The 21,152-nt window shown below is 35.5% G+C and overlaps 1 protein-coding gene across 1 annotated transcript in view; it reads right to left on the minus strand.

The window, feature by feature from the left end:
* The window catches only part of si (sucrase-isomaltase), a 166,008-nt gene that overhangs the window by 51,397 nt on the left and 93,459 nt on the right, over window positions 1–21,152 (minus strand). Inside the window, exons 37-54 of the mRNA XM_062976725.1 lie at window positions 21,002–21,140; window positions 16,597–16,730; window positions 15,432–15,466; window positions 15,221–15,337; window positions 13,969–14,117; window positions 11,050–11,134; window positions 10,889–10,945; window positions 8,317–8,441; window positions 7,033–7,121; window positions 6,611–6,660; window positions 6,144–6,317; window positions 4,799–4,951; window positions 4,146–4,352; window positions 3,205–3,359; window positions 2,854–3,022; window positions 1,277–1,373; window positions 1,071–1,183; window positions 730–855 (exon numbers count right to left, since the gene is read on the minus strand). Coding sequence (XP_062832795.1) covers window positions 730–855; window positions 1,071–1,183; window positions 1,277–1,373; window positions 2,854–3,022; window positions 3,205–3,359; window positions 4,146–4,352; window positions 4,799–4,951; window positions 6,144–6,317; window positions 6,611–6,660; window positions 7,033–7,121; window positions 8,317–8,441; window positions 10,889–10,945; window positions 11,050–11,134; window positions 13,969–14,117; window positions 15,221–15,337; window positions 15,432–15,466; window positions 16,597–16,730; window positions 21,002–21,140 — 2,174 coding nt within the window. The remainder of the gene's footprint in view (window positions 1–729; window positions 856–1,070; window positions 1,184–1,276; window positions 1,374–2,853; window positions 3,023–3,204; window positions 3,360–4,145; window positions 4,353–4,798; window positions 4,952–6,143; window positions 6,318–6,610; window positions 6,661–7,032; window positions 7,122–8,316; window positions 8,442–10,888; window positions 10,946–11,049; window positions 11,135–13,968; window positions 14,118–15,220; window positions 15,338–15,431; window positions 15,467–16,596; window positions 16,731–21,001; window positions 21,141–21,152) is intronic.

Genomic DNA, 21,152 nt, shown 5'->3' on the forward strand with positions numbered 1-21,152 from the left:
AGGCACTAAGGAAAAGCCTATTAAACATCAAATTAAGTTATGATTTTACAAATTAAGCACCAAAACATCATGTTTTACAACAAATTGGACAGAAAAAGCAGTTCAATATGCAGTAATGTTATGTTGTCATTACTGTATTTACAAATTTAGCACCAAAATATCACGATATATTGAAAACATTGGCAACAAAAATGGCTTGGATAATCCAGAAACTTGGATAAGCGAGGCTTGGATAAGTGAGACTATACTGTATATTAACAGTCAGAAATAATTTCATCTGAAACCACAATTCCTTGAAGACTGAGCACATCTAAATGTATACTTTCAGGTGAACCAAAGGGAAACCTGCAACAGTCATTCAGGTGCCTCCTCATTGGCTGCTTCTTCCCAGGTAAATGTGTACAGTCCAGAAGAAGAAGATGGTTATTTGATGTATCATCATTTTATATAAAGACCCTGTTTATTTATACACCGTTTTGATATGTAAACTATTAGCATTTTGTTCCAGAAAGCAATAAATAATAAAATGCTATTATCAGTATTATCATTTCTTATTGTTGTTATCATATTTCTTATTGTAAATCATTTTTAAATCCCATCTGAATAAAAAGAATGGGATTATAACAAATTCCAGTCTGGCTGTGCTTTTAAATATTTCTTTTTTACTTACAGGTTTATAGACCATAGTAAAAAAAAAACAGATTTTTTTTTATTTTGCAAGAAACTTACATATGGTATTTTAGCAGCTCTCATTGCATTATACAGATCACGGACTTCAGAAGTATTTTTGTATCCATAGCGGCAAAGCTGGAATCCCAAGGCCCAATAAGGTGGCATGACTGGTCTTCCTATAAGCTACAATGCAATGTTTTGAAAAACATCAGAAAAGGGAATGTCAAGGATACAAGAAATAGAGTGTTACTAATACAGCAAAATATGGATGCAGTTGATAATATGCAGATAGGCACATGCATGTGTTTATATTGATAACATCCATGGAAGACAGGGCACAGACCACAGTCTTCTTGGCTGGATCATGGTATGTAAATGAAATACTTTATCTGACTTACTCTGGTGTATTCTTGAACAACTTCTTCTGGATTTGGCCCTAAAACCATATAAAAGTCCAGAATTCCTCCAATTGTGCGATACGTGAGGGCAGGTGTTGGTTGGAAGGTGACATCTGAAAAATCCAGAAAACAGGGTTAGTATGCTTGAATTGTATTATCAATAAATGAAATTGTGTTTGGAATAGATATAGATGCCATTCTTTTACCCATAGCATTACTGTTCAGCAAAAGAACTCCATGAGCACTTCCATCATTTTCCATTCCCATGTAGAAGGGTTGGAAACCATACGAATTCAGTTTGTACTATTTTAAAAACACACACAAATACAACAATATCAGATAAATAAAGGTTACAAGAACTCAGATAAATAAAGCTTCTTGTCAACTGGCAAATTAATGAACACAATATTTTAAAATATAACTCAAACTGTACAGGTTGTTATTAGATTAGACAAGAAGATGATTGTGCAATTTCTAAATTTCATCTAGTACTATCAAGATTTTTTAAAGTAAAGGTATATATATTTACTAGATATGTAAAACATTAATACATCCCTCAGGAATAAAATATTCTGTGAATATTATTTACATGGCAAATATTTAAATATAACACCACAACATTTAAAGGTGACTAACATTTTGTTTTCTGCAGTTTTCTAGACTTCATACACTCTGGAGGGACTATGCAATTTCAAATTTTATCCAAATATATTACTAAAATAAAACATTTATAGCTCTTTTCTAATTTTTCCCTTTGAATAGGATAGCATACAAATGTTTGAGTGCCTCGTGGCAGCATGTGCTTTGAATGAACCCCTCCCACCATCTCCAACGGACGCTCTGATGCCAGAGCAGAGAGGGAGCCAGCAAAGACAGTCTCCATCTTGTCTCCTTGCTCCAGCTGAAGGCCCCTCCTACCAGTAACATGCTTTGTGTGTGTGTGTTTCTGTATATGTGTATATATATATATATATATATATATATATATATATATGTGTGTGTGTGTGTGTGTGTGTGTGTGTGTGTGTGTGTGTGTATGTGTATGCACATGCACGCACACGCACACACATGAATATATATAATATTAATATTAATAATAATATTATGTTGTAATACAATGTAATAATAATTATAATTCACTATTATAATTGTATATTTATATTACATGCAATATTACTAATAATATTGCAATATAGTTGTATAATATAATATATTGTATGTATATATACTTGTAAACCGCCCTGAGTCCCCTTCGGGGTGAGAAGGGCGGTATATAAATGTCGCAAATAAATAAATAAATAAATAACCAAACTGTTCCATTGAAAAGAGTGCTCAAAATAATGGAGTTCCTACAGGAATTGCATTGACAGTGCCTACTTTGGCTCTTATAACATGTTTGAAATAGCAGAAGTCAAATTATTGTGAGCACATCTCCTTTTGAATCTTTACAGCCATTGCTTGCAGTTTCTAAGACACATTATTATTGTCATTGTTACTCCTAGAATGGTCTAATACTCAAGCTATAGACTGATTCAAGAGACCTTATTCTGACAGCGAACTCTGGAACATTGTTAGCATTATCACCATATATTGTCTTAATAGGGTAAATAAAGGCATTCTGTATTCCTAAGCTTACAGTTTTCTTTTAAAATACACCTGGCGCATTGCAAAATGTTCTAAGAATTTTTAGCTCCTTAAAAATGTTCACTCAAATTTCCAAGCTCGAATACACAAATCAAGAAAGTAACTGAATGATGAAAGGAAAGGAAAGCACTCTGCTTACTCCAGGAGGTTGATCTTTGGTGAACATTCCCCAAGTCTCCCAATTCATATCTCTCCGGAATCGAGTGTGTTCAGTTTCTCCAAATCCGTATACATACTGTGATGGCAGGAGTGTAGCAATCTGAATGAACATGTCACTGAAGGTGAAGCCTGGGACCTGGGAATTCCAGCTATGAGAAAAGATTTATTATTATTGGATAGCACACACAATACCACATACGTAAGACATTAGAACTTGACATATCCCATTTTTATCCTGTTGATACATTTTTTTTCATAGGCAGGATCACATTGTGTTTTCCAGTTGATGCACGTTAAATTTGATCAATTAAAACATAAAGATGTCACTTACATAACACTGCCTGTACTTTTCCTTTTGATCTGTATGCCAAATGGATTGTTGACGATTTCTACTTGATAGAGCCGATTAGCATCTGTACTTTCAGGGTTGTTTGGGGTGAAGAGGGGGACTGGAACTTCATATCTTTTATTGTTGGGATCATAGATCTGGGGACAAGACAACATTAGTCTTCAGTGGTGGTAAACTGTGGTGTATACCTATGTTATTCTTCTGATATAATAAGGGGTTTCAGTAAAAGTTAGAAAGAATATTGGGGAATATTTGACATCAATGATACAATTTGAAAGAATTGATACAATCTCTGCAACACTGTGAAACAATATAGAGGAGAACTCTAGATCGGCAACAATATTCACAGTTCCGGACTGAATGAAGAAATACTCCTGCGGAAGTGGACCACAGCATTTTCTGTGTACAGTTGTGCACAGAAAATACCATTGTTTGAGAAAAAAGACATCTCTACATCAAATAATCTGCTTTCTGTATAGAAAATTATGTTTCTAAAAGAATAAACTGCAACAAAAAACACACACTCACATGATTATATAGCACAGAATAAATCTTGAACTCTCAATAGCCTTTCTAATTATTTTCTCAGAAAGAAGACTAAAGTGGTAATGTTAATTTCTTATATGGAAAAAATGCAATTTATGCCAACATCCATAGTTCAATTTCTGTTAAAAATGACTGTCCCAATGTGAATGCCAGGATGTATGTCTGCCCTTTGCTGATCATAAATATAATCAAAATTTAACATCTGGTCCCTGAGGCCAAACTTTTATACTTTTCTGTGTCAGTACAAACAAATGATGGCACATTGTGATTTTTTTCAAACTTTACATACGTTGTGTGGACAATGTCACCATAATATTCTCTGGCTTTCAGACATCAGATCCTAAGAGGAAAAAGTATCTTCAGAGGCTACAATTTACCTTAAACTGCAGCATGTCGTTGTAATGATATGTCACTTCCAAACGAAGCAGGTCCACTGCTGGTGACCTAGAACCATATGGGTTAGGAAACTCAGTGTTCCTGTGGAGGTCAGCTGTCAAGCCCACAGCAGTGGTTTGAATGTTACTGACAGAATACCCATAATTACTGGGATAAAAACAGTGTGGCACTCCAGGAGTAGAAACAACCTGAAAAATAATCAGAAAAGACAAAATTATATCTTTATGATTTAAATACATTTAGTCAGTTGCAAATTTAGGTCTATGCCTTTATATTATTGTAAACTTAATCTGTTGAAATAGCAATATTCAGCAATAGAATCTGAATTTCTAAAGTCCTCTTTATTTTCCACAGCCTTTTCTCATTCTCTGGTTTGATGTAACCAAAGCAATAGTGTAAGACTACTTGCTTTGATCTGGATATTGATTCGGCCAAGAATTCCATTGGTTTTTGGGGCTCTCAAAGCAAGGAATGCCAAGATTGAGTAGTCAATTGTGCTTGCTTATTCTGAGAAATTTCTTTCTTTACAGGTAACATTCCTGTCATGTTTTGATCTGCCTGAAACTGGGAGGAATCACTCCCTTACTGTCTGTGATAACTATATAGGCCTTTTCACCATTTCCCTTTTGCTCACCTCCCAGATGCAGCCACGAGCTTCACAAGTGCTTTGTGTTGGTTCTGGGTATGGATGACAGTTAAATTTGTCTGTATCTTGAAACTTCTCTGGTTCCCAGCTCAGTGTATATTCTTGCCCAACTGCAAGTTGCAAGCCTGTAATGTGTAAGACCTTTGAAAATAATATTAATAATAAAACTACTTACTTTCATATTAATGCATACCATAAATCATATGCTAATTTGGTTAAAGATGTTATACAAATTAAGATTTGGATTGCCATGTGTTCTTTATTATGAAGGATGCCCCTTGAGAGCTAAAAACTATTATAGAATTGGCAGATCTCTTTTATTGGAAAACAAACTTGAAAATAACTACTTGCATGTGATGCATTTAGATTGTACCTTGTTGTTCAGACATCCTAAGTAAGATTTCCTTGCTGTACAACATGGGCCAAAGCTGCTTAACATGGCCATAAACCTTTAACCACAGGTTGACCTGAATTCTTCTCCAGAAACTAGAGGAAACTGAGATTTAAGCCCATGTATTGTTGGGCTGTTTGGATGGCCTGAGGACACAGGACAGCACCCAGTGGCACCTGGAGTGATGCTCGCCTGATTAATAAGGCAATTGGAGAAGGGTGGCGAAAAGAAAGGTGTGATCCCTCCTCTCCGATCTCCCACTTCACTTTCTCCCTGGTCAACATGATTCCAGGTGATGAGTAACTAACATGATACATGTTGTGCCCACTGGTTGCTGCCACGAGGAGAATGGGAATGAATGCTAAGGTGGGTTCAGTGCTGCTTAACAATCAGAAATCCATCCAACCTCCACAGCAACCAGGACTGGAGGTGATGTAAACCAACCCTAGAGACAATTCAGTGTTTGCCATTCCAGACTGGCCTCAGGATAACTGCTCAGTGTAGAACTGCCCCACATTTTGCCAAGTATTTAAAAAGAGTTCACACAAGCTGCAGGAAGTTTCCAAGAACTGTTTTAATTCCTGATTTTTTATTTCTAAGTGGTTGAGAACACCAAATTATGATTGTATTTGAGAAATTGATGTATTTGTATCTCATCAAAAATTTCATGTATTACAGAGTTAGGTTTGTGATTCTTAGGAACGTGATGTGGTGATAGAAACCAATTAGATTAGAATAAATAATGGAAAATAAAGGTATTGGTGATCATGATGATTTTAGGCTACTAAACAAGAAATAGCATGTTTAGAAACAATAGAAAGGAGAGCAATATTCATACTTTCTTTGTGAATGTCCCAATAACACTTAATTGGACAATGCAGCAAACCAGAAACCATGTTAAGATAGATGGCATTCACAATTATAATATTGCTATTTTCTTACCTGAGATGAAACATTATAGGTTGCGCTGTGACTGGATGGAATTTCTGCACCATTCTGAAGCACTATAACAACAGGAGTGATAGTGGATACTACTCCAAGGATTTTAATTTCACCGAATTTCAAATTGTTTGGATCAAAATATCTTTGGTGAGCAATACCAATGTTCAACACATTCTGAAAAAAAATTCCCATAATATTATCAGTTACTATGTTACAACCGCTTGCTTCAATCACCGTTTCGTTCCAATCCCCTTATATGTGCAATTTATTTCAAAAGACAGAGAACTGCCCTGCTGGGGAAACAGCAATGAATAGAGCACTAGTACAATACCATAGACAAAACCCACATCATGATGGTTTCTGTAAAACAACTGGAATTTACAACAACCTTAGTGCATTGCATGTGAAGTAATTTTGGTGACATCTGGTTCAAGTTCTTTAAGCTGCTTAAGATACATTATACATACCTGACTGGCATTAAAGGTATGCAGAAGATAAAGACCTTTCTCATATGCATCTGTAAAAAGAAAATAAGAACATATTTTTTTGAATATGGTCTCTTTATCATTATTATGCACATTTGGTATTAAAATGGTCTAATAATTTTCTATACTGTATATTGTTGTGTATATTAAATCACACGGGGGTAGTGTGCGGTATATGGATCTATGCAGGAAACCACAGGAATGCCATTCAATTTTCATTCTGGTTTTGCCAACCCATGGCTGAGATTGCAGAAAGACATACCCTAATTGATCATTTTTGACAAAATGCAGTCCTCGGGTTTGGGGGATGGGACTTTATTTGTATCACAATAGCATTTTAAGTATTGATATTACATATGCAAAACCCCAATAGAATTTTTCAGGATTACATTTATTACACTTACCAATTGTTGTTCCATCATCCCAATATAGAAGTCCCTGTGCAGCCCCATTATCATCCAAAGCTACTGTAAGACCCATCATATTTTTTCGGCTAAAAAGAAAATGGGAATATTTAACAGCCAATGTTCTGTGATAAATGAGACCAGAAATACATGTATTGAAATCTACTGAAACTTAGCCATCAATGTAAGGAGGCCTCTTTAAATTTGGGGTGGAGCATGCTATTTAAGGTGTGGTCACCCCTGTTGTTGCCGGCTCATAGCTGAAACGTTGACCCACCCTTCCCAATCTATAATGATGTACTTACAGGTGACTTCAGGGATGGGTAGGAATCTCCCCCTACCCCCTGCCCCCCCCCCCATTTAGCCTTGAGGTTCTGGGCAATTGGTTCAGGGTGAAGCTTTGAATAGGTTGTCCTGTGGGAAGCTGGGACTCACTTTTTAACTTGATGTGCATCTATGGCACCCTGTTGGGGTGAAGGCCAAGAACAGAAACCCCCAGCTGTGTGTTTGGGCAAACAAATTGGGGGCAAATGGAAATAGCTTTGTAGCTGCCGGGGAATTCTGATTCCACTGTGGCCTTGTAGCTTGGGGTTGGAATATTCAAGGCAGCTTTTCTGAGCAGTCGCTCTGGGAACAACTTAGGTGGAATTGCACTCCGGGGACTCAGATATCTCTCACAAGTTAGCTGAGGTGTTGGTCTGGGAGAGCCTACTGCCTCAGTTTATCCAGCATCACGTTTATCCCCACTTTGAGTTATTGCAGTTCATGAATAAAATTTAAATAGGTAACAATTAATAAAGTTGACCTAGTTTTTTTATATGGTTGTCTGGTCTCATTATTTCATTGATAAGTGAGCAATTGATTAAAATTATCTCTCTTGGAACCTCTAGGTGGAACTCTATGGTCAATTTCCAATAGATAAAAATAGCAATGTATTTAATTAGTGGAGGATTTTTTTTCATTGTCATGCAGCCACCATGTTCCTAGCCCCAGCAGATATTAGAGGTGTGCAAAATGGGACAGAGTTCTGTTCTGTTTTTGTTCCGCTTTCTTCCCAAAATGAAAACTGAACTCAGGGTTTTGAATAATGAATCCCAATGGCCCCCTCCTAATTTCCCAGATTCTTCCCAAAAACAGAACCAGGGGCACCCAAAATTCAAAATGAAAACAGAATAAAACAGAATGGATTTATAAACCACTAATAAATATCTATGTCATCTTCATTTTAATTTACCCTCCATCACTCTAGCCATTGCACAAATATTCCAGCAAATCTGGCTGTACCTGGCCTGGGTATTCAAAGCAGGGAGTTGCCATGGGATGATGTTGCCTCCTCTGAGATGAAGGTTGATGTGCTCAAGGGGAGTGGCTAAGTTCTGGAATTCTTTTCTTATTCCCTCAACTTCATTCTAATGATGAAAATCAAAAGTGCACAGTTTTGTTTTCAAACATGAAAGTATATGTTCTTCATAGTTAAATTCAAGCAAAATTAATATTAAAATCCCTCATCCTGTGATGATTACAGCAAACTACAATGGATACAATTTAGGGGAAAATAATTGGATTCTCTTCTCAGCTGCTCACTTTGGTGTCTTTCTCTTTTCCACAGACAAATTGTTGCTGGCCTCATGTGAAAGTCAGATTCATTTGATTCCCATAAGGATTAATAGGACTTTAAAATTTAGTAACTTAGAGAATGATTTAAATGAACAAATCACAAAAAGGACCCTTTTTGTTCCTCAACTACTACTGCTTAGTTTTTAAATAGGTCAGTGTTTTCTAGACCAGATTTTCTAAGATATGATAAATATATAGTTATAGACATAGTTATAGAGTAAATTAATCAAACTAAATAGAACTAATGTTAGCTACGACCAGGGCCGTAGCCAGAAAAAAAATTCGGGAGGGGTTTTGAAAATTTGGGGGGGGGGGGGGGTTAACCCCTAGCACACACCCCTCCCCGCTACAAACCTGTCAATATCTGCTTGAGATAGTGCCTGGAGGGACTCTTAATGTTTTGTGTCTCATAGACTTAGCATGGGGATTTGCTTAACCAGTTAATATTCATGAGTAAACCAGGTTTTTTTTTATAACCTGAAAAATTTCAGGGGGGGGGGGTTGAACCCCTAAAACCGCCCCCTCGCTACAGGCCTGGCTACGACTATGTGTTCCATTTGTATCAATCTGCTTTAGATTTTAGAGAAACAACAGTCACAGGGTGCATTTAACAAGTGTATAGTTATGTACGGAAGTAGCCTCAAATTATGTTCAGAACTTGGGGGAGGGGGAGCCAATTTTGATATGTTCTGGCATGTTGTTGATTTTGTGTGGCTATGTGAGTGTGCTCCATAACCTTTGAGCCAATGTTGAATTAATTAGTGAATTTGCCAGTCACTAATTTTAACCCATTCTGGGTCTTTTCTAGAAAGAAGAATGAAATAAATAAATGCAATATGTTAAATAAATTGTATGATTCTGTTGTTCACTGATAATTTTCATTTAGGAACTGGCTGAAGTTCTATGCCATGTTACAGCTCTTTTGCCCATAGCTTTTCTCCTCTTGCCAATTCACACCTATATCACATTACATTACACCATAATAATAGTGTGTGCACATTTGTGTCTCTGTGGGTCCTCTGAAAATTGTAACAAGACTTTTTATGTTGACCTTGTGGGATTCATCACTATTAAAGATTTCCAGTGGTGATGAATCAGGTAATACAGCTGTAGTCAGTGGTGACTTTACCATATCAGAAAATACTTCTACTTATCCAAGTCAAAAAACCTGAGTTCGCTTAAGCTTCTTTCTATTCCCCCACAACACTGCTACTAAGGAAAATCACACAAGGATGGCAAAGCACAATTGCAGGATGATAGAAGTGCCCTTGGATGGAGTTTACCACAAGTCAATATGTTTCTCCCATAATCAAATTGCATCTGAATCATTATTGTATAATCTCCTTTGAGCTGCTTTATGTCTCAATAAAGAGATAAAGGTGGGAAATAATAATAATAATAATAATAATAATAATAATAATAATAATAATAATATCTAGCATATCTATCTTGTTTGCTGTGTCATAATATAATAATAATAATAGGCTTTCTGAAGTACCAGCACACACTCTCTCACACGTAATCAACAATATGCCAGAAGATATTAAAATTGGCTTGTAATGTTACCATTTTTTTCCTTCAAGTACTGAAAATCATTTGAGGCTCAAACTTGGAAAATCTCAGTGACTTCATAGTTCATTGATGGGGGAAAACCTATTAATTAATCAATTACTGTTGTTCTTACATCACTTTTCCTTGTGTGATAATGTGTGACCTACTGTGGTCACAATGTTGTGAAGCAAAGAAAGTTCTTGTGGGAATGCTGCAATTGAATTGTAGCAAAACAGGGGAAAGAAAATTAGAGAAAAACACAGGTCATTGGGTAGAGCATACACTGGTAGAAAGTGAGGCTATATGAAAGACTGGTCAAAGGAATTCACATTAAAGAAGTATTGTGCAATTGTGGTGAAGTGTGAAAGTGTTTGCTTAAAGAACATGAGTGTAATGAGACAACAGGGTAGTGTGATAAAGTCCTAAGAATCGAAAAACTCTCTGGAATATATAACCAATATACCACAGAAGGCTGCATTAAGTGGAAGGATCATCCTGAAATTAATACACCAACTTGGGCAAGCAGAATCTTTTCAACAGTGTGTAAATTATCATGAGATACAATGACATCTAAAGTTCCTACACATTCACCAATATATCTGAATTACATTTCTCATATTTGGCAGGGTATTTTTTACAAAGAAGGCCAAGATCCATAGTGAAAAACAAATAGAAAAAAATCACTTACAGTGTAATAATTATACCAGCGGGCATCGGGAAAATAAGCATTCACTTCTGTAACATTCTGAAAATTTTAATACATATGTTAATGTTAGATAAAAGCATTCTAAGGTTTGTTAATTTTTTAAAGCATATTTGTATTTATTCATTTTATATATCGGTACTTACTGGATGCAGTGCAGGGCTAATAAGCAATGCAGGTCCCCAGAGAAACTGTTCATATATCTCCCATGTGACTTTATCATCTACAAATCTGAAAATAAACCAAGCAAATTATTATCTAGTGTGAAAATGTCACTGGAAAAATATTGCCATGGATTACTGTACCTTGCATAATTACAAAGGAAGTGAGCTAAAGCCAGAAAACTGATTTTTGTTCTTGTGTCCTTAATCTACCTTTATCTTTTGGATCACTGAATATGCTTAATGAATAGGCTTAAGCATATGACATGGAAAACTGCCCCTCATCCTCTTCTTCCCACTGCAGATTGGGATGCGTACATTGAGCCCTGCGTGACTTAGAAGAAATCAACTTTTTGTGATTTTTATTCTGTTGCAGAATGCTACTATTACATCCAAATTATATGGGAAAGGACCAAAAGCTACACATGGATGCCCTATTATTGAAAGCAAACTAGGTGAATGCCTTTTTTACCTTCATATATGTTAATCATATTTAGTTAAATAAACTCTCAAAATGCTTTCCTTAAAAAATACCTTTAACAGAGCCACCATTGGGTTTTCAATAGTTTCACCCACACTTGAAACGTCTCTAAAGAATGATGATCTCTCTTAGATATGCAACTGAATATGATGAAATGGCTTGAGAATGTCTTGGAGGTTTAGGATAATACTTTCAGAATGCCACAGAAAGGGCCTAATTTCCCAGTAGGGTCAAGCAAGGCTGCATTCTCACACTGAACCTACTAGACTAAGATGAATCCATTCTCTTCAGTTAGTAATAATGACTATTTCCACAAAAGAGTGCAGATAGTTTTAGTGATGAGAATGACAGAGAAACTCTTGAAAAGATGCTATTGTAGGAGATGACACTGGTGAAGAATCTCATAGATAATGACAATGGCACATTATCTAAGCCTTCTGAGTACTACATGGAAGAAAACACTGTATGCTTGTTCTGACTGCCCATTACTTTGGAAACTCTATGATGGCATGATATAAAAAGAAACAAAAGATAGTACTGAAAGATGACATTCTTCAGGCTAGAAGTCACTCAACCTGCTACTAGAAAGAGAAATTTCTGTATTTAATTGTTTAATTAAATAATATGTACTCTGATGTACTACAGTATATTAAAAAAGTCCAGAGATGCACAGCACAATTAATATGAATTGCAAATAAGTCTTTGGCAGTGAGATGCCTTCTGCCACACTCTGTACAACAAGAGGCAGAGTGGAGAATGAGCTCCTGAACTCTGTGGCTCTTTTGGAAGAAGACAAGCCGCATTTGAAAAGTACAAGCTTTTAAACAATGCCAACACCTCTTTACTTTTCACAAGAAATACTAATAGGAGCAAGGAGAACTAGCTTTTCTTATTTTTAGAATCTATTTTTGGATCACAGTTCTCCTGAATTCTTCAGCTTCTTAAACCTCCTCCTTTTTCTCTGGTGTATGCCTTTGTGTGCATCAGCAAAGCATTTTGAAGCTCTTTCTTTCACTCATTTTCCCTTCTTTTAGAAATTTCCTATATTGCTTAATTCCAAACCTTCTCAGTCTTGCTGATTTCTTGATTTTAAAATCAATGTTTCTCCATCCTAAAGCACCTGTCTTCCATTACTTATTTGTATTTTGAATGTACTGTTTGCTACTTGTGAAGTATGCCACAGTATTAGCTATTCCCCAATTCAATTGTCAGTCTGTGGTACATTTTAAAACACCATCTATTTAATGTATAAGCAGAATCACAAGGGAAGTAAGATAAGACTATGAAGAAGGAGGTGTAAAACTGGATATATTTATGAAACTATATTATCACATTTTACAAAAATACAGCAGATTGCGGATAACCTCTGAGAAAAGTTTAAAAAACTGAAGATTAGAAAGAACTGACAGTGACAGCAGTTCGGCAGTGTAACCAATTCACAAGAGATATGGTGAGGTTTTCTCAAAAAGGGGCTGGAAGCTGCACACTGGGAATGCTTTAAATAGAAAACCTGAATTGAACAGAGGGTTGGACCTGATTGCACATAGGGCCTATTCTGTAATTCTATGTGACTGTATAATTCTATGATGATGAAAGTGCAAAAGAAGCATTACATCTGAATACTAAAAAAAACAAGAAAAACAACCATAGAAAATGTTCATAACTTTAAAGTTGATACGGTATATATCAATGTTATTATTATTCCTTGGGTCAGTCATCAATCAAAATGGAAACTGTAGGGAAGAAACTAGAACACTTAGACTTAGAAATATAGACTAGAGCCTCAAGTGTAAAGATATCATGGGATATCAATATTAGAATTAGCCATAACATATCATTTCTGATTTCTATGTATGAATTTGAAAGATGGGCAATTACGAAAGCTGACAAGAACATCAAGTCATCTGGAGGATAAATCTATAGATCCCATGAACTGCTTCTTGTAAAAATGTTTCTTGTAAAAATGATGATAATGCAGAATGAGAAAGGAATATTATAGATTAATTAACTTTAAAAAGCAATTAATGGACCCAAGCTAAACCTGAGCAGGGCTTTTAAGAACAAGATTTGTTAGTGGTTTCTCATTCATTAAGTTGTCATAAATAAATGTCAACATAACAATACATAACAAGGAGAGCTTCTAAGACCAGCACTTAAATCAGGTATATACTAAGTCCATTCTCTATTTTTTATGACCAACTGAAAGGACAGAAGTTGAGGGGAAAAGATAATTGCATTGCTATTCATAAGGTTTGCCACATTACCTCCAGCTGCTTCATGTAAATATGGTATCAAGTAAATGCATATGTAATCTTCTTCGTGACTTTAAAAACTAAAATCATGCAAAATGTTTTTTGAGATGATAAAATGCTACCTAGTAAATTTTCCTATCAAATGAACCAGCTGGAATATTTAATACTTACTCATGTAGTAAAGGCCGCACAACTGTGTTACCATGGGCATGCGCTTCATACATCAGTGTGTAAAGATAGGGAAGCAAAGTATATCTGGTATTGAGCACATTTCTGGATATTTCTTGAAATTTTTCATCAAAGGCTGCAGGATCTTGCCTCTTTCAAAGAAAATGAAAAGTCAATATAATTGTTGGAACTTGAAAACAGTGTTAGTCACAAGTTATAGTAGTCACACAAAAAGTATTTTGATAGAGCTGAATTAAATATATCCCCTCATTTCATGGGGCCATCTGTTCTTGGCAAATGACAATTGGAAGTACCAGTAGGGTCACACATCCCCTGTGCCATGCCAGTCATTGGCCCTAGGAACAATGCTGCACTATGATACCATGCCATTCTCAGTAGACCATTCCCTTCCAGATTAGAAACACCACCACTACGCCATTTCACTTATAATAACGGAAAAGTGATGTTGAAGCCTCTGGGATGGAGAGAAATCCTTTACCACTTTTTTCTTTCATGGTAAGTCAAACTCTTCACTCTAGGGATACAATTTTTCACTGAAGTTCTTTGTAAGAAAAGCCTTCACAATTTGGGATGTATACTGCATACAATTCACATGTGTGTGTTTTCTATAAAAAACACTTTCTTCTGTCCATGAAACAGCTTTTTTTGTACATAAAATAATATTTCTGAGTAGAAAATGCTGTTTGCTAAAAAGGGTAGGCTGGACATTGGCTGATGACTATCCATTACAGTGGGATTCAGAGATGGCTTTTTCAACAAAGGCCTCACAATTGTTTTCAGGAGAAAAATTGGAATTATGTCATGTGAGGCACTGGCTACCTTCTTCACCCACTCAACTAGTAAGGGCAAGCATCTAGAACACATATGGTGGCTTTCAGCTTTTCATAGAACCTGCCCATAAACTCTGGTTACACAAATTGGTCAGACATGGATTGGATATGTTAATGGGAAAGGAAATTCAGGAATAATGTTGCATTAGGACTTTATAGATCCATCTAATTTCTGTAAAGCAAGCACGTAACGAGAAAGTAAAGTTCTGAAGTGGGATTTGAAAGAAGAGAAAGAATTAATAGTACATGAATGTTGAGAAGGTATTTCTGGCAGGAGAGATACGGTGAGAAATGAAAGGAGTTGAGATGTGCCAAGAAAAAGTGCATAGAAATAAGGCTATGATAATCAAGATGTTTACACAAAGAAAATAAAAAAGTAATTAAAACTATGAGGTTAAATGTACCAAATATCCTATGCCATTATGGTTTCTGGAATACGGGTAAAAGGCGCCCAGTTGTGTCCATCGGGCACACATTTGGTAATTGCTATCATAGTTGAAGCCACAGATATCTGCACCAGTCTGAAAAAAAAACCAATATTAATGATTCCTATCATTTCAGTCATCAAACAACAAGAATTATTGGGGCAGGGGGAGAAGGGTGACTCAGACTTACATATGACATTCCAAAGAGGCTAAATTCCATCATGCCTGTAACAAAAATAATACCAATTTATCAAATGTTTCCTCCATCAGTGTAACAATGACTTCTTGAACATCTGGGTTGTGTTACCCTCAGACTATTCTACATACAGATGGTTAAACTGCATTGTAGACAACAAAAAGGTCAAATGTGGTAAATGGGAAGTTGCATATAGAAAATTGCAGAATCCAATCTCCATTAAATCAAAGATTTCAGAGTACAGGGCTGAGGAAAACTGTTCAGAAATAATGCATGGTCCCAGAACAGGAAACACCCTAATTTTTAAGTCTCACTTTCCACAAAAATGTTTGAAAATTCCTTAAAAAACTAAATGTAAATTCTAATATCAATTATATTTAAGAATACTAATAATATTAATTTCTGAAAGAATGAGCATAATTGATACACTGTATCAATCAATCATACACCACTCCTTAGACAAAAACAATAATTTCATTTCCACTCATATTGTTACTTTCAAATGTTACTTTATGTACCTAATAGGGATAATTTATTAGAAGTAAGTTCGACTATGGTTGGTACTCACTATTGTGGTTACCAAGCCATAACCTAGAATTATTCATCCATAACTGTTCTGTTTTTGTTTGTTTGTTTGTTTGTTTGTTTTTTTTACTAATTCTTCATTATCAAAGCCCACATGGACTACTTGATTAGATTGGGGCACAAGGAAACCCTCAGGCCATATATATATGGTTGCTCTAGTCTGCCAGAGGATAGAAAAGGAGGATGGTCTCCATCCACAAACACATCCTTATTCTCCTCCCCAAGCTAAGTACAGCAGTTACTTTCTCATCCAACCATCCCCTCCAAATAAATGACAGCATCTGTCATAGAAAGGGGAAGGATGCAGATCTGTTAGGAATAAGGTTATTCTCAAATGTAAAAGTTTGGCCAGTATCTGTTTATAGTCATTAATTATATTATGATGGCATTTCTAGGAAAGCTTTTTTTATTTAAGGATTTCAAAATGGTTTACTAAATCCCATGAACAACATTAAAATCTTAATTAAATGTAAAAAAAACATGTTACTTGAAGCACAAATAACAGGGTGTCTATAAGTTTATAAACTTATTAAAAATAAAACATGCAAATCATGTCCAATTTAATGTCACATACCTATTATAGATTTGTAAAGCTGATCCCACAGGGAGAAGTTATCACCAAGCCAATGTCCTGCCCACTTGCCACTCGAAGGATATGTTGAACGAGTAATGACGATGCCACGTTGTCCAGTGACACTGTGAAGGGCACTAAACATGGAAAGAAACCTCAGTTAGGAAAAATGTAGATGCATAAAGACATAGAATTAATTGACATTTCAATTAAAATTTCTCTATTGAGATTCCTTGTTTCAAGGCTTCTGTGCCTCAGTGTAGCATATCAACACATGGAAGCTAATTGTGTCCAAGTATAATTATACAAACATCAATTGGCATTTGGGGTTAGGGGAAAAACTGAAGCTGAAGATTGTACATCTGACTATTAACTAGTATGATTTCCTGTCTGATCTCCCATTTCCAGGTTCTAGTAAGAAATAGATTAGATTAAATTAACGAGCAATGCTCAAGAACAGAGTGGAAAAGTTGGACTGGTAAAACAAATGGTCCAGTGTAATGAGATTGCTTCCATGGAACATGTAGTTGGAGAATGCTCCATGGTGATATCCCCATACATGTGAGACAGAGTGCATTTGAGACAAGGAAGTATAGCTCTAGTTTTATTTTGCAAGAAGAAATGAGTATTTTAACATACTTTCATGTCATTTCCAACTTATGGTGATACTAAAATGAGATGATCAACTTTTTTTAACCTCATGGCCTCACTCTGAGGCTGAGAGAATATAACTTGCCCAAGGTCACCTAATGGGTATTCGTGGTTGAACAGGGATTCAAACTATGTTTTCCTGAGTCATAGACCAATACAAAACCATACTGACTCTATAAAGAAAATGTATGTTTCTAAACATAAACAGGACTCGATATATGCTAACTTAACTGAACCTTTTTCCAAATGAAATTGATGGCAGACCAGTTTACCAGTTTGTTCCATTGATTTCAGTGTGGCTAAATGTCATGATTTTATTTTATCCAAAGTAATATATTAATTTGGCCACTTGCAAAGGGAAAAGATATTTTGAAATATTTAAAATATATACAAAATCCAATTTTGAAATAGACTGATGAATAACATTACAGATTATGGGAATGGAAAAATATGTCAATTTCTAGTCCATATAACTTTCCACATATTCCATTACATTTCCATATTTTTTAAACCTAGGTGGTGACAATTATTATTCTTTAAGAAAATTAATCTATAAATGGGCATAATTAAAAACAGATAAATTTGTTTATTTGCATTATGAATACATACATAAATCACTACTTTCTCTCAAAATCTAGAGTAGTCACATGGACTGGTGAATCTCCAAACAATTTTGACTGTTGGAGAGCACAATGAAGACTGGCCAAACAAGCTTAGCAATTGCATACCCCCTAGCTCCCAAAATTTAGAGCTTTCCTACACTGTAAGTTAAGAAATATATTGAATAGAATAGAAAAAATAAAAAAAATCTCATTCTTGCTGGGAAAGTAAACATCTTATCATAACAATAATGAAAACAAATACTAATATTCTCTAAATCTCACTTTGCCCTTGAAACCTACCATTTATATTCATATATAAATCTAGAAAGTTTAGTCAGTCTACACCAACATCTTAGGATCTTAACTCTTATTGAAAAAAAGTAACAATCTGCTTCTCTGAGTAAAACAGTGAAAGGTGAGATCTTATTTCATCCCAGAAGAACCTAATATATGCACCCACAGCCTCTATTCTTTCCATCATGGTGCCATGTCTGATATTTCTGAATGACCCTCCACAAAATAACCTCAGTTTATCTATGAGTCATATCAAAATCCATAATTTTTGTTCCAAACCCTGCCCTTGACTTAGTAGACACTGTAAGTATCGGTTTTTGAGGAGCTTTCTGCACATGTAAAAGTCTATTGGCATTTTGTAGGCAAATCAGTTATGTTGAGGAGAGATTTGATGAGAAAAATGAAAGAATTTCTTGATAATAACAAAAGGTAAAATGAATTCAAGTCAGTTGGTTTCAGCTTAGTTCTACATTATACCAAGTGCCCGGAAGAAAGTCCTTTAATAGATTAGTATTTTCCAAACAGAGCTCCTGAATGCTTTCAAAGTCAGTTTGAACTTAGCAAAACCTATTGACTGAGGCACCATCTGAGGAGAAGAGGAATATTTCATTCTTTTCTGCTTTATCCTTCCTTTTCAGCATCCAAGATAATCATTATACAGAGTGCTGAATTACTGCCTTCTGACAGTGTTCAAATCATAGTGGATCTGCCTGACAGTGGAAGAATTTTTAAATCTTTCCTGTCTTGTCAGCATTTGTGTTAGCATCTTGACAGACAGCTAACACTGGAACGCTGCCAGGTTTAAAAAACCAAACGTGACCTTTCCCCTCCCTCTCCTCATGGTAACATCAAACTTACCAAGGGCTTTAAGGTCTTTAAAGTCATAGGATTTTTTAAAAAAATCGAATGCTTGCTTATTCAATTGGAAAGAAAACTACCTAGATATATTATCATTAGATCAGACTTTATATAAATTGGATGTAAATCAATAAAGAATAAGCATGCAATTTAACTGCCTTGGTACAGAAGAAATTCATCAAGAGAAAAGTCTTGGCTATTTTCTGCACATAATAAGTATCCTCTTGCTCCTATTTAACATTTATTTTTTGAAGTGAATTGTTCAGGTTATTAATATAGGAATGAGTATACAGGACGTTCAATTTAAAACAATCCATCTGCATATCCTCGCATAGAATTTTGCCCAAACAGTACAAGCTTTTTAATTAAAGTAGTCCATCACATACTACACTTGGAACAAGGATTTTTTTTTTTTAAAAAAATGCTACATTCTTAATGGATTGTCAAAATGGCGAATACTGTTTTATGGCATCAATGAATGACAGAACAGTCTACATTACAGGCCAAGTGGAATTTTCTCCATCTGCATCACACAGCATTGTCTGGAGTATGACCTGGCAGGCATCTCGTAAGAGGAATCCTTCTCACAGACTCAGCAGGAAGATAATTTTTGCAGGCATGTAATCAACACTGATATTTAACAACATTAAAAGGATGTGGTTTCACAATGTAGGTCAGCAATTAAGCTCACCCAACATTATTTTTTATGCACATTACCATTATAATGGTGTACAAATAATTGCTCTCAATTAGGTTTCATAATGCTTTGTTCAAATATACTTGCTTAAAAATAAGACAGCAGCTCTTAGTGCTTGAAAAGCTAATAAAGCTGAAAATTTAAGTGTCCATAAAACTGGAATAGGCCTCATCAGATATTGAGTCCAATCCTTACTGTCAAGATATTTCTTCTAATGCCCAATCAGAAACTATCAACTATTAGACCTGATCCTACCTTCTGAGGCAGAGAAGAGGTGCCATAAATTTAAAGAGTGCAAACATATTCCATTTCATTCTTCTCTTCACCCAGCTGAATATACTCATATATCTCATTCTCTGGATCTCTTCTTATCCTTATGATTCCTCTTTAAATCTGCTCCAACATGTCTATATCCTTTTTTTTAAATTATGGTGTCCAGTAGTGAATGCAGCACTCCAGATGAGGCCTGAGCAGTGCAGAATATAGTGCAGTCGTTCTCAACATGTGAGTCCCTAGGTGTTTTGGCCTACAACTCCCAGAAATCCCAGCCAGTTTACCAGCTGTTAGGATTTCTGGGAATTGAAGGCTAAAACATCTGGGGATCCACAGGTTGAGAATCACTAATATAGTGGAACTATTATTTCCCTTGACTTGGAACCCATGCTTCTAATAACGTGGTCTAAAATAGCATCCACCTTCTTTACTGCAGCATCACACTACTGGCTCATGTTAAATTTATGATCAACAAGAATTCCAAGGTACTTTTTTTTTACTTCTGAGTTATGTATCCCCCATCTTATAACTGCGAATTTTTGTGTCCTAAAAGTAAAATTTTCATTTGTCTTTATTGAAGTTTATGATAAACCATTTCTAAATATTGCACTATGTCATTAGTTCTAGTGTGTTTACAACAAAGAAAATGGCTTCCTGGAGATTATTTCTCCTGTTACTAAAGTCTGAGGGTGATGAAAAAGATCTAATGACATGATAGTTGCAATGGAAACAGTTGTAACAGAAACTAATGCCCTTGCTACAACACTAGATGTGAGAAATTAACTAATTTATTTGATATATTTAAAATTACTGTTGCCTATCTTTTATATAGTTATTCTGCATATTTTTATTTTGTCTAGTCACATCATATCTTCCAGTATTAGACACCTCATTGGACATGACGCACTTGAAAACGCAGTAATGCATAGTAAACTGGAAGACAGTAGGGATAGAGAAAAATTGCATAAGGAAACACTACAGCAAATATCAGAAATTTCTGAAGCAGATAGTACAGAGGAAAGCAATTACTTACTCATATGTAGGCTTAGTTTGAGACCACCCATATATATTGTGAACGTCATAGTGTCGAAGCTGAGTTCCATCAGGCAGAAGCTGTTGACTCTGCATGCACAGGGTTTTGCTACACAATCCTGCATCCTTTCCCTCAATGCCTGATAAAGATA

Source organism: Anolis carolinensis, chromosome 3 (genome assembly GCF_035594765.1).
Source record: "Anolis carolinensis isolate JA03-04 chromosome 3, rAnoCar3.1.pri, whole genome shotgun sequence".
In the NCBI taxonomy this organism is placed as follows: domain Eukaryota; kingdom Metazoa; phylum Chordata; class Lepidosauria; order Squamata; family Dactyloidae; genus Anolis; species Anolis carolinensis.